We start from the raw sequence: 15098 nt of genomic DNA on the forward strand, positions 1-15098 counted from the left end.
GTGGAGATTCAAAGTTCCCAACATGAAACCAGAATTTTTTCCACTCGGCTCCTTTACTCGATGGATTATAAGCCAAGTACTCGTCTCGGGTCTCAGGATGAAGTACTAATTCACAACCCCCGACAACCATGGGTTTGGCAGAGGTCGGAATGTGAATAAGAGTGAAAAAATGTTGGAAAAGGTGAAAGTGGGGAAGAATGCCAAGGAATGCTTCGCAGAAATGGGTAAAAATGGAAAGATGCAAGATTGATTGCGGAGTCAGATGACGCAATTGGATACCCCAGAATTGCAGAAGAGCATAGAAAAATTCTGATACCAGAAGTGCAAGACCACGTTCCATGAAATGACGGAACACAACGGTCTCGAGGGTACCTTCCATGGGGTAATCTTCTCCTTCCCCTGCACGCTATTGGATCACACCCTGAGCTTGGAGGAGACCCAAATTTTCCAATTGTTGCACCGCTGCTTCAGATATTTTGATTTTGCGCTAACCTGTTGACATATTGGCAACTGCTTCCTCTCCAACCTTGGATTTGTCCTTCTTGGGAGCCATCTCAATGTCACGAGCTTAGTCTTGGGGGCTACGAGAGGGGCTATGTATGAAACCGGGAATGGGCAAGTGTGAATCTGAGTTTGACGGCGGCCAGGAGTTCAAAGGGTGAAACCCTCACAAGATACCAGATGGATTTATATAGTTTTTTGTGGCAATTTTGTGAATATTTGGGAGATCAACAGATTCTTTCCTTTTCAGGGAAGTCTTTGTTACTTATTCTGCCACGAGTTTTCTTTGATTCTTAAATCTAAATGGAGAGATTTAAATTCAAGAATTGGGGGCTGCGGGATATGTGTATCAGAGATTCATTTTTCAAATTTCTTGGAAAAATGAAGCAAAAAAGACTGAAGTGACCCTCAGCCTGATTCTGCGATTCAACCTAAGGCTCGGGGGCTACTCCATATGGAGCGCGAGTACTTCGCGCACCATATATGACCAAGATTTCGGGGCTTGAGCACCTCACAGCCTTGGAGCAACCAGAAGTACTTGGAGGACTACTCGATGTACCTGAAGAGAACAACCAGAAGGATGATCCGACTACTTGAAGTACTCGAAGACGCCCAGCCAAGTACTCGATGCCTGCAGGACTCGGCTACGAAGAGCTCGGGGGCTTGTCAGACCCGGGGCAGCGGGACTACTTATTGGCATAGAATGTTCTAGAGTAAGGGATAGCTCATGGATGTACCTTACATCTTTTGTAACTACCCGAATAGGCATAGAACTAGCTGCAGTACAAAAGAAACTACCCGATCATGTTGTAGTAGGACTCCAACTATACTCGGCTAGGACTTTCCATGTAACCCAGTCCGCCGGATATATAAGGGCGGGCAGGGACCCCCTCAAAACACATCTACACCTAAGGGCAATAGAAACCACCACACAGGACGTAGGGTATTACGCAACTCGCGGCCCGAACCTGTCTAAATCTTTGTGTTCCTTGCACCATCGAGTTCCAGAGCCGTCGATCCCTACCTACAAACCTTACTGCTAAGGATATCCCTGAGCAGACTTGGCGGTAAACACCGACAATGCGTTTCCATGAATAAATTTGCATACTCTTTATTCCTTGTTTCCTTTGAATCTTGTGAAATAAAAATTCATATAGGGACCCCATGCTTTCTAAGTAATTGATTAATGTGATATGATTTAGTTTAATAGAACCATGCTCTTCCATGCAAGGCACTTGTTTTCTTTTACAAAATCTAAAAATAAAATAAAATAAAATAGCTTGTCTCCTCAAATTAATTTAAAATTTCTACCAAAGCCAAAGATAGATCTTCATGATTAAATCTTCATATGCAGTTTGACTTTGCTTTGAGTTTTGTCAAATTCTTAGACCCTTGTTAGAAACTTGTCATACTCTCATGATCAAGAGCACGTACACAATCATGCTATACTTCTACATTGGAAGATAGCAATGTTTTTCCAACAACATATCCACAAAATAAAACTCCATGCTCCATGACCTCTTTCTCCAAAGTCTCCATCAAAGACATGGGCTATGCAAAAAGAAATAAAAGATGCATACCCAAAGAAAGGTATGTCACATGCTCTGGCATGTCAGAAATAAAAGATGCATACCCAAAGAAGATATGCCACATGCCCACAAGGCATGTCAAAAATAAAGAGCAAAAGATAGCCCCTATCCAAAGAAAAAGAAAAAGAGAAGAGATGATTCATACAAAGGAGTTCATCCACTATCCACCAAAAATATAAATATCCACACACTTGCACATCTTGATCAAGGTTTATGACTTGATCCCCGTCGCCGAGGCCCCCACTAGCTCCAAGCACTCCAAGGCTAAGGCTCCCGCGTCCAGCGAGGCCGACGCACTCGGCCCGGCCGGCGACGGCGTCACCGCCGATACCGTGGTAAGTTGCTCTCTGCACCTGCAATAGCTCTAGGCGCGGGTGGGAGCAGGGCAAGCTCTAGGCGTGGGCGGGGGCAGGGCAAGCTCCAGGCACTGGCGGGGGTAGGGCAAGCTCCACCGGACGGCGGCGGTGGGGCGGGCAGGAACCGACGGCGGTGGGGTGCGGTGGCGCGGGCGTGGATGCCCGGACGCGGCGGCGCGGGTGGCGCAGGGCATGCGACGTGCGGCGAGTGTGACTCGAGTGGAGTATGACAGGTGGGGCCCAGTTGTGAGTTGGAAAAATGCAAGTCCAATATACTCAGCCTGCTGGAGTGGAGGCCCATATTTGGGTGAGTAAAATTTAGAAATGAGCTTCTAAATGGAGATTTGCTCACCAAAATTTAGCAGCCCCGTTCAAGTTGCTCTTAGTCGGTGCTGCTAGAGTAGATACTACATTTTGGGTGAGTAAACATGGAAAGTGGGTTCCGAAAATAAGTTTTAGTCACTCAAATTTAGTCACTCCACTGGAATTGCTCTTAGAATTCTTTGTTTTAATCATTAAGAGAACTGAAGTCTTTTACCTTTATGTTTGTTGCTTTCATTCAAAATGAAAGTGATGTTTGCACTGCCATCATGGTTGTTTGGTTTCCTTAATTTGATTTGATTGATATGCAGTTTGTAGTTGCTGTGGTTATCACCAATCAAGTTGTAGCAGAAGTGGATGGCTCAGCTGTCCCTGCCTGGCTGAAGCGGAAGCAAGGTTTCATCGCTTCTGAAGGTGTTGTAGACATCAGTGATTGAGACGAATTGATCATCTATCTTAACTTACTACAGGGCAACACTTGATCTCCATTACTGGCCAGCTGCTTGCTCTGCTGGGTCAACTGCTGTGTTGCCCCTCCTTGGTGTACAAAGCATTTACTTTCGCAGATGGGGATGCCCATCTGCTATTACATTGAGTGCCATTGTATAAAACTATGTATGTACTGCATTGCTTGTAATGTGACCACTATTAGCATTTCGTGTGGTCTTTTTCTTTTTTTTAATTCATCATCAATGACGGGGGTTGCCAACCAACATTATTGTTATCCCACATCATTGACAGGGGTTGGCACCCGCGTCATTGTTGTCCCTCATTAGTGACAAGGGTTGCCAACCTACATCACTCATATGGGTCATGAGTGATGGGGCTTGCCAACCCGCGTCACTAATATGGGTCATCAAAGACTGATGTTTTCGCGTCGCTGATGTTTTAACAGTAGTGACGAAAATTTAGTGACACATGATTTTACGGTCACTAATGTTGTTTACAGCCATCACTAATATTTAGTTTTTGACGTAGTGTCAATCTTCGAAGATGCCCAAAGAAGTAAAGTTTTCATATGTACGTTCATAGAGGTAAGTGTGCGTTCGTTGTTTCAGTTGTACTGCATAATCTAAAAAAATATGCAAATGGATAATTATTACACAAGCAATATATCTAATACCCCCTCTATCACACCTTTCCTAGGTTGAGATTGTTCTTAAGCCATTCGAGCTATCTTACTGGTACTGTCTACTGCCTATAGAGGAAAAGTATTACATGCCCAAGCAACCAATATATCAAAGAGATGAAGAGATGACAAGAGCTTGTTCTTCTTCACGAGCATCGTCTTTTGGTCCACAGGCTACCTTATTACCACAGCCACCATGAATGGGTAGGGTGTCGGATCCGGGTGTAGGGCGTGGGGACGGCGCAAAGGGAGAGGGATGAAGGGGCTGCCGGTGCCAGTCTTAGTGTGGGAGATGGGGAAGAAGCAGAGAAAGGAGAAGAACAGAGGAACGAACACAGAATGTGGCGATTGGAGGACAGATTACTTGCGAGAGGAGTAAGGTTTAGGATACAAGTTGATCGATGATCCTCCAGCTCTCTCTTGCTCGAGTATTTAAGCCGATCGCTATTACATGGGCTGGGCCCTAGCTGTGCATGCAGGAACGAATCACACCCACTCGCTGCCACTTAGGCGCACATTGGGCTTGCTAACGCATCGGCCCATCTCTTCAGGCGTTTTCTCCAAGACCGGGGTGCTGACATTCCCCCTCCGATGACGAGCCGCTTGACCCCAAGCAGGCGTAAACGGAAACTCTTGCTTCAGGACCTCCAGATCTTCCCAAGTAGCCATCTCCGCCGGCCAGTCGGACCATTTCACGAGCACTTGCGGAACTTGTTGGACGCCTTTGGAAACTAGGCAGCGCTGCAGGAACAGACTCTGGAATTCGCGGTGAAACCAAATAAGAAGGAACAGATGGAATCACCTGAACAGAAGATGACACCACCGGCTTGAGTTGCGAGACATGGAACACCGGGTGTATGGTAGAGGAACTGGGCAATTCCAGCTTATAAGCCACCTGACCCACACGGGACAGGACCTTGAACTGACCAAAATACTTGAAAGCCAGTTTCTGATTGGCATGCGAGGCCAAGGAGGATTTAACATAGGGTTGCAGCTTGAGATACACCATGTAATCGGTAGAAAACTGACGCTCAGAGCGGCCCTTATCAGCTTGCTTCTTCATACGAAGGCGGGAACGTGTAAGGTGTTGCTTGACCAGAGAATGAACAAGTTGGCGCTCCTGGAGCCAAGTGTGCAGGTCGACAGAACGCACTGCAACCAGAGCTGAAATACCAAAATGGCATGGAGCATAGCCATACGGAGCTTTGAAAGGAGAACGGCCAATTGCAGAGTGTTCACTCGTATTATACCAAAATTTAGCAAATGGAAGCCACTGAGACCATTTCGGTGGACAGGCATTGACAAAACACCGGAGAAACGTCTCCATAGTTTGATTCAAGCGCTCAGTCTGGCCATCCAATTGGGGGTGATAGGCCGAAGTCATCTGAAGCTGGACATCAGCAAGAGCAAACAACTCCTTCCAGAAGAGACTGGTGAAGATCCTGTTGCGATCAGTCACAATGGCCAACGGTAACCCATGTAACTTGTACACTTGAGTCAGAAACAGCTTGGCCAAACTAGCAGCAGTGAAGGGATGGCGTAGAGGTATTGTAGACTTTTGGGGAAATTTCTGGAGTCTTTCTCATCCTTGTGTACAGATATATATTATACATACATGGGCCTCCTGGGCATGGGCTACTAACTCTCTAATACATACAGCCCAACACTCCCCCTCAAGATGGGCGATAAATATCAATCATCCCCATCTTGCTACAAGCTGATGCACATTCTTTAACTCCTAAACCTTTTGTTAGACAATCTGCTAATTGTTCACCTGAAGCTACATAACTAGTTTAAGTGTTCCATCATCCAGCAGCTCTTTGACGAAGAAACGATCAATTTCCACATGCTTGGTTCTATCATGTTGGACCGGATTATTAGCAATGTTTATTGCAAACCTATTATCACACCAAAGTTTCAAGGGACCTTCCTTTAGCTTCAATTCAGACACTAAGTTGCTTACCCATAGCATCTCGCTTAGACAAACAGACATGGCTCTATACTCCGCCTCTGCAGTTGATCGAGACACCACTGGTTGTTTTTTGCTCCTCCATGATACTAGATTTCCTCCAACAAAAGTGCAATATCCAGAAGTCGACCTCCTGTCATCTTGACAGCTTGCCCAATCTGCATCACAGTAGCCTTCTACATTTAGGTGTCCGTTTCTTTTGAACCATAATCCTTTTCTAGGACAACTCTTCAAGTACCGCAAGATTCTGTAGACTGCATCCATATGTGCACTTCTGGGATTATGCATATATCTACTTACCACACTTACCGCATATGTTATATCAGGCCTTGTATGGCATAAGTAAATCAAATGTCCAACAAGTCTTTGATATTTCTCTTTGTCGATTGGGTCTCCAGATTCAGCAGACAACTTATGGTTCTGCTCAATAGGTGTATAGGCAGGGCGACATCTAAGCATACCTGTCTCATTTAGCAAATCGAGTACATACTTCCTTTGTGAAAGAACTATCCCTCTAGGGGACCTTAATATCTCAATTCCTAGAAAATATCGTAATTGGCCTAGATCCTTGACTTCAAATTCTTTGCTTAGATTCTCCTTCAGTCGAGCTATTTCCAAAGTGTCATCTCCAGTAATAATCATATCATCTACATACACCGCAAGAATAGTGATATTATTCCCAAAGTGTCAATAAAATACAGTGTGGTCCCCATTACATTGTTTGTATCCCATATTACACATTGCACGCCTAAACCGATCAAACCATGCCCTTGGTGACTATTTTAGACCATACAAAGATTTCTTCAATCTCAACACCTTTCCCTTGGTTTGGGAAGTCTCAAATCCGGGTGGAATTTCCATATAAACTTCCTCTTGAAGATCTCCATGCAGGAATGCATTCTTAACATCCAATTGATACAATGGCCCTTCATAGTTAGTAGCACAAGAGATCAATGTTCTAACAGTGCTCATCTTTGCAACAGGAGCAAATGTCTCATCATAATCAATTCCATATGTTTGGCTATATCCTTTTGCTACCAATCTTGCCTTATATCGTTCTATCTTGCCATTAGGATCGTGCTTCACTGTGTATACCCATTTGCAACTAACCACTTTCTTGTTCACAGGAAAAGGTACAAGATCCCATGTCTTGTTTTTCTCAAGTGCTGCTAGCTCCTCAAGCATAGCCTTCTTCCATTTTGGATCCTCCTTTGCTTGTTTCCAATCTCTTGGAATAGTCACTGATTGCAGTGATGCAATAAAAACTTTATAGGCAGAAGAAAGAGTGTCATATGAGACATAATCAGCTATGTCATTCTCATCCTCATTAGCATCTTCAAAACCATATCTTGCCGGAGGTTTTCCTACGGTACTTCTCATCCCTTTCCTTATAGCAATAGGCAGATCAATCCCTTTTGCAAACGTAACATCCATACTCACAAACGTACAATGCTCGGATGGGCTCCAGCATTTATATCCCTTTTGCCCAGATGAGTAGCCAATAAATATGCACTTAACAGCTTGGGGATCCAACTTTCCAACATAAGGTCTATGATCCCTAACAAAGCAAGTACACCCAAACACCTTTGGTGGAACAATAAACTCATTTTTTCCAAAAAGAATCTCACATGGAGTTCTCATACCAAGTACTTTTGATGGCATGCGATTAATAAGATGAGTAGTAGTCATAACTGCCTCACTCCATAAGAATTTAGGGACATTCATGGTATACATGAGTGAACGTGCCACCTCCAAGAGATGCCTATTCTTCCTTTCAGCAACTCCATTTTGTGGGGGTGTATCAGGACAAGAGGTTTGATGTAATATTCCCTCAGCAGATAGATAACTTTTAAATTCATTGTTCACATATTCTGTCCCATTGTCAGTTCTAATAATTTTAACAAGAGCATCAAACTGATTCTTTATGGATGCACAGAAGTCCTTAAAACATTTAAGCACCTCACTTTTATGTCGGATGAGATATAACAATGTCATGCGAGAGTAACAATCAATAAAGGTGACAAAATATTTCATTCCACTCACTGAAACGACAGGAGAGGTCCACACATCAGAGTGGATTAATGTAAAAGGTGACACACTTCGTAATCCCTTGCTCACATATGAGGTTCTTGTGTGTTTTACAAACTCACATGCATCACATAGTAATTTACGTTTGTCTACCTTACACATTTCATTAGGAAACATTCTACTCATGATATCAAAAGATATATGTCCCAACCGACAATGCAAAAGCTTTACCTTAGCCTCATCTTCATTTGCAGTGGCTGACAAGGCAAGACATATAGCTGCATCTGTCTTTCTTCTATCAAGATACCAGAGCCCATTATGTCGAATTCCAGTCCCAAGTTGTTTTTCTGTCTTCCTTTCCTGAATTAAACAATTTTCACCATCAAGAGAAACCCGACAGTCCATATGATCAACTAATGAACTTACTGAAACAAGATTGACCGGAAAAGAAGGAACATATAATACTAATGATAGTGTAATGGATGGAGTGCATCTCACTGTACCAACACCTTTGATGGAACGATATGTACCATCAGCAGTTTGAATTGTCTCTTTATGAGCATCCGGATATGGTGTGAATGATGCAAATTCACTTGACATGCCTGGATGCACCTGAATCTAATATCCAATCTGAATTATAATTTTGTATAGATGTAAAAGCTTGGTCCAATGTACCTGAGCTGTCAATTGAAGGGGTTTGTCTTTGATCATTTGATTTTGATCCCTCCTCATTTCTTTTTTGCTTCCTTAATTCTTCTAATTCAGCAACACGAATGGTAACAAATTCAGATGCCATCCCACGGCTCCCACAATGGCTCCTCATTTCTTCAATTGCTGCTTCCTCAATTGCAGCAAGGTTAGATCAATAACCTCTTCTTCCACCACGGCTCCCACCACCTCTTAGTGCACATCTAGCACTGCTTCTCCCTCTTCCACGGTTAAACTTAAATGGCTGGTGACAATCACGGCTTAAATGGCCCTTATCACCACAATTATAACATATCCTAGTTTCCTGAGTTCCTGTCACCACATAAGTTGGATGGGTGGGGTTGAAGCATTTGCCTTCATTACATTCAGTCTAGTCTCTTCTTGTGCCATTGCAGCTATTGCTTCTTCTAGACTTGGAAGACTGGATTGATGGAACATACTTGCATGCCTTCCATCAAATTCTGGGTTTAAGCCTTTCAAGAACTGAAGTACTCTTTTCTTTTCCATCCACTTCTTCACCCAAGCAACGCACTCGGAATGTGGCAACTCAATAGGATCATAATAATCTAAGTCAGCCCATAAGCGCTTCAACTCTGCGACATAGTCCATCAAAGATAGCTCCCCCTGTTGCAGATGGTAGAGCTTATCATCTGTATCAACCAATAACATCACATTACCAGCACCTGAGTACATCTTTGATAGCGCATCCCATACACCAGATGCAGTAGCAATTGTATCTACTGATCCAGCTATGGTTGGGGACATTGAGATAAACAACCGGGCAACTACCAAAGAGTTAGTAGCATCCCAGGCCTTCCATTCATCACTTGATTTATCCTCAGGCTCAGCTACTTTTCCATTCACGAATCCTTCAAGTTTCTTTGCCTTCAATAGCAACAATGCTCTCCTAGACCAAGCCAAATAATTTCTTATCCCTTCTAACTTAATGTCATTTGGCATCAGTTCTAGTTTCTGAACTACCTCACTGTGTGGCATATTTTCTTTGCTTGAAAAGGAGGACTGTGACTCATTCTTTTTCTCTGTAAGTAATTCCACAAGTTTGCCAAGAATCATCTCAATACCTTGATTCTCCCCCATCCTACTCTAACTGCACAGCACCAAATCCTTCTCTCGTCTACTACCACCAGCACAAGTAGCAGCAAAGAAATAAACTACCAACAAGCAGCCTTCACTTTCCCCCACAGCTAGCAACCAATGCACAGCAGCACACACCTTATCTGAACCTGCAATCCGCCTCCTGTACAGGTTCCCTCAAATGCCTGCACGTGGATCCCGTTCAGAGCCTCCAAGCTTGCTGCTATTGCTGCCTCACGCCTCCACGGGCACCTCCGGCCCTATCTGCCGTCCGCAGTGACCGTCGCCCTCACCAAATGGCCCCCTTGCTCTCACCTCCATGCTGGCCCTTCTATGCACACCTGCATGCAGAAGAGCACCTCCGGATAATGCAGCCTCACCAGGATCAGGCAGCCCCCGTCGAGCAGCCTTGCTTCATGGCCGATTTGGTCGCCATCGCCGGCCCCTGCTCCTCACCAAAGCTCTGATACCATGTAGACTTTTGGGGAAATTTCTGGAGTCTTTCTCATCCTTGTGTACAGATATATATTATACATACATGGGCCTCCTGGGCCTGGGCTACTAACTCTCTAATACATACAGCCCAACAGGTAGGAAATGGTCATATTTAGTGAAGTAATCCACTATCACCAGCACATAGTTAGCATTACTAGATTGAGGCAAACCCTCAACAAAATTCATGGAAATAACCTGCCAAGCTGTATCAGGAACAGAAAGTGGCTGCAACCCAGGCAACCTAGAACGGTCAGGCTTTGCCTGCTGATAGACCATACATTCTTTGACAAAGTTAGTGACAAAAGCTTTGAGACCTTTCCATGCAAATAACTTCTTAATCCTGGAGTAAGTCACAGGGATCCCTGAATGGCCACCCAAGGCACTGGAGTGGCAAGCCAGCAGCAGTTTCTATTGTAGAGGAAAATTGTCACCTACCCAGACATGACCTTTGTATTTCAAGAGCCCCTGATGTATTGAAAAATTTGGACCAGCCTGCTCATCCAACAGCAGTTTGGTAAGGATAGAGCTAGCATGTGGGTCCTGATGATAGCCATTCAACACTTCCTGAATCCATTTAGGTGAACAAGCAGTCACAGCACTACACTCAGGATCATGTGAAGATTTCCTTGATAAGGCATCAACTACCCGATTTTTAGTACCTTTCTTATATACCAATTTGTACTGCAGCCCAAGCAATTTGGCAAAAACTTTCTGCTGCCAATGAGTGTGTAATCTTTGTTCAGTCAACTATGTGAGGCTTTTTTTGGTCAGTGTAGATTATGAACTCATTATATTGCAGATAAGAGCGCAACTACTGAATGGCCATCAAGATTGCCAGGTATTCCTTTTCATAAGTAGACAAGCCCTGAGATTTAGGCCCAAGAGCTTTACTGAGAAAAGCCAAGGGATGACCCTCCTGCATAAGCACAGCCCCAACACCCTGACCACTGGCATCTGTCTCAATGGAAAATGGCTTAGAAAAATTGGGCAGTGCTAGGACAGGTGCAGTACAGAGAGCATGTTTGAGGGCATTAAAAGAATCCTCATGAACAGAAGTCCATACAAATACTGTGTTCTTCTTAAGGAGATCAGTAAGGGGTCTGCATATAATGCCAAAGTGCTTCCCAAATTTTCTGTAATAACCAGCAAGTCCCAAAAATCCTCTGAGTTCCCTTACAGTGATAGGAATTGGCCAGTTGGTCACAACAGCCACTTTAGCAGGACCAGTACTAACTCCTTGAGCACTAATGACATGGCCCAAATAACTAATTTCTTGTTGTGCAAAGGTACATTTGGACAACTTAATTTTCCATTGATCTTTAGCCAGAATCTCAAACACTAACCTGAGATGGTGCAGGTGAGCTTCTCAAGAAGGGATGTAAACCAAGATATCATCAAAAAAGACAAGCACAAATTTCCTGAGATAGGGAGCTAGAGTGGAATTCATAGCTTCCTGAAAAGAGCCGGGTGCCCCTGTGAGTCCAAATGCCATCACCCTGAACTCAAACTAGGCACAGTGTGTTTGGAATGCAGTTTTAAATTCCTCCCCTGGTTTGAGCCTGATCTGATGAAAATCAGCTCTTAAATCCAATGAGGTGAACCAGGATGCTTGAGACAGTTCATCTATGAACTCATCAATAATCGGGACAGGGTACTTGCATTTGACAGTAATAGCATTCAGATACCTGTAATCTACACAAAACCTCCATGTGTTATCTTTCTTCTTGACAAGAATTACTGAAGAAGAAAAGGGACTTTTACTCTTCTGGATAATGCCATTCTGTAACATCTCCTTAATCTGGTTCTCTATTTCTATTCTAAGTGCAGGAGCATAACTATATGGCCTAACCTGAATAGGAGCAGCACCAGGTAGCAATGGGATAGCATGATCACAGGATCTTGCAGGGGGTAGAGCAGTAGGAACCTCAAACAACACAGCAAACTCTTGTATCAGCTGCTGAATTTTAGGTGGCCAAGACACTAGCACTTCCTGCTCCAATACTTGGACTTCAATAGAGTAGACCTGAATGACAGAACCAACAGGTAATGCAGTTTGATCTCCATACAACACAATTCTAGAACCATTATATGGTAGAGTCAGCCATTTCTACTTCCAATCAACTTGCATAGGACTGAATTGTTCTAACCAATCCATCCCAAATATGATGTCATAAGTTGACAGAGGTAGAACTCTGAGATTGGAGGTAAAAGAATACCCATCAACTGACCAAGCTGCCTGAGGAATGAAAGAACCACATGATAGCTGATCACTATTAGCAACACGCACAGAGAGAACAGCTGGTAAATTCACAACATTATCTAACACGGGAACCAAGGAAAAACTGACAAAGGAGTGAGAGCTGCCAGAGTCGACCAGAATGGCTACAGGGTGTCCCTAAATGTGACCTGACAAACAAAGAGTGTGGGGAGCAGGCACATCTGAAAGAGCAGCCACTGAGAGAGTGAGAAATAACTGATCCTGATGCTGAGTTTCGTCCCTGAGTTGAGAGGACTGCTCGTTGTCATCGAACATATCCAATAATTCCTGGATAACATGCAGCTGCACTGAATCTGCACACACATGATTTCTGGACCATTTAGCAGCACACTTTTCACAAAGGCCCTTGGCACGTCTGAAACGACGGAGGGCTTGCCACTTTTCCTCAGCAGAACCGGCTGTTTTCTTCGCCTCAAGGTCTTGCGTCGGTTTGTCAGACTTGGCAGGGGGGCTTGGCAACGAATACACAGGCTTGTGAGTAACTTTCGGCACAAAAGAGAAATCCGGCTTCTTAGGTTCTTTACGCTTGCCAGGATCATATACTTCCTCCTGCAATTGGGCAAGAACAAAGGCAGTATCGAGAGAATTTGGACGATGGAGTAAAATAGCTGATCGAAACTCCTCTTTCAGGCCATCGATAAACCTCATAGTATAATGCAGAGGGTCAGACTGGGACTCATAGGCTGCTAACTGATCAACAATAGATGAAAATCTATCAATATACTCTAGGACAGTACCGGTCTGCTTAATGTGAAGCAGCTGCCGGATCAACAACTCATGATGGTCCCTACCAAAGCGATCTAGAACCAAATCAGTGAATTCAGACCAAAAGCAGGTACGGGTCTGTTTTTCAACTGACTGAAGCCAGTGTGCTGCTGCATCTGTAAAACTCATGGCGGCCAAACGCACCCACATACTAGAATCAATATCAAACAAGTCAAAATAATCAGTACAGCGATGGATCCACAACTTGGGTTGCTGGCCATCAAAACTGGGAAAATTCATCTTAGGAAACTTCCCGACATAGTGACTCCGAGAACCGAAGGTAGAACTGCGGGAATCAAGACGACTCGGCTGTGGTAGGGGAAATGGGGTAGGAGGGACGGACAATGTACCGTTGCCCGGGGGATGCACCATGGTCGTGACGACCCCGTGGTCACCCTCCCGGTTAAGCATGTCGACGCGGTGCCCGTTGGGCAATTCGGTGGCGGATCCGGCAGCGGCCGGGATCGGCACGGCGAAGAGTGGAGGTTCCCCGCTCTTTCCGTCACGGAGGGCGCGCTCCCAATGCTCGGTCAGCTTGCCGACCTCGAGGCGGATGTCGTCGACCGTGCCGTCGACGCCTGGTCGCCACTCCTCGAGGGAAGCCGCCACAGACTGGACGACCTGAATCCGCGTGCCTTGGGCGGTCTCCAGGCCCTGGATCTGGCGCTGGAGCTTGGTGTCGAGGTCGTCGAGCCGCTTGTCGAAGTTGGCCTGCTGCTCGGAGAAGCGCTTGGCGAGCTCGGCCAGGATCAGCTTGGTGTCGGGATTCAAGCACCGAGACGGCGTTGGAAACGCGTAAAGTGGGCGTGAGAAGCTTGGGACTCCAGGATCGGACGAATTGCCGCTAGAAGAACTCGAGAAGGACCAAAGCAGATCCGGGTAGTGGAGGGAGGCCGAGGATCGGAGGAAGCTGATACCAATTGTTAGCGTGGGAGACGGGGAAGAAGCAGAGAAAGGAGAAGAACAGAGGAATGAACACGGAATGTGGTGATCGGAGGACAGATTACTTGCGAGAGGAGTAAGGTTTAGGATACAAGTTGATCGATGATTCTCCAGCTCTCTCTCGCTCGAGTATTTAAGCGGATCGCTATTACATGGGCTGGGCCCTGGCTGTGCACGCAGGCACGAATCACACCCACTCGCTGCCACTTAAGCGCACATTGGGCTTGCTAACGCGTCGGCCCATCTCTGCAGGCGTTCCCGCCAAGACCGGGGTACTGACAGCCAGCCATAGGGCAAGGGCGGCTCAGAGGGAGAGGCGCTTTTTTCTTTTTTATATTTTTAAAAAATCAAAATTTCAAAAATATATGTCCGTTTTGAAAATTTTCAAAAATACCCCCCGGTCGCCCCCCATAGAGCGACAGGCCTTAAGTGAATTTTTTTTTAAAATTCGCAACGAGATCCCTGGGCAAAAAAAATGCAAAGGGGCCTGTCGCCCACCCCAGGGGCGACAGGGGCCTGTCGCCCGTTGGGGGGCGACAGGGTCCCCTCCCCTCTATATAAGCCATGGCCGCCATTCGCCGCCATTCCCGTTGTCATTTGAGGCTAAAAATTCAGGAAAAAAGAGAGGGGTGAGGAGAAGAAAAGCAGCGAAGCTCTGCCGAATTGCGTACTTGGGATCTACCGGTAAGTTCCGTATGAATCCATTGATATTGTATAACAATTTAATTTAATTAGCAGATTAGCTGAATTAGATTTGGTGCTTTAGAACACTTGTTTAGTATTACAATTTCAGCACTATTACAGACTTGTTTTTAAATTAATTATGAATTAAAATAGAATTATGAAAGTACCTTATTGATATTGCAGCATAAGGCAATGGCTGCCTCCAATTGTGGAGGATTTTCATGGACCGAAGAAAAAT

The 15098-nt window shown here is 45.0% G+C and overlaps 1 protein-coding gene across 1 annotated transcript; it reads right to left on the reverse strand.

Moving 5' to 3' along the window:
- Positions 1-12557: 12557 nt before the first annotated feature.
- On the reverse strand, positions 12558-14450 carry LOC120685684. Its single transcript, XM_039967737.1, has one exon. The coding sequence runs from the start codon at positions 13643-13645 to the stop codon at positions 12587-12589; it is 1059 nt and encodes a 352-aa protein (XP_039823671.1). The 5' UTR covers positions 13646-14450; the 3' UTR covers positions 12558-12586.
- Positions 14451-15098: the final 648 nt, after the last annotated feature.

This window comes from Panicum virgatum, chromosome 8N (genome assembly GCF_016808335.1).
Source record: "Panicum virgatum strain AP13 chromosome 8N, P.virgatum_v5, whole genome shotgun sequence".
NCBI classification, from domain to species: domain Eukaryota; kingdom Viridiplantae; phylum Streptophyta; class Magnoliopsida; order Poales; family Poaceae; genus Panicum; species Panicum virgatum.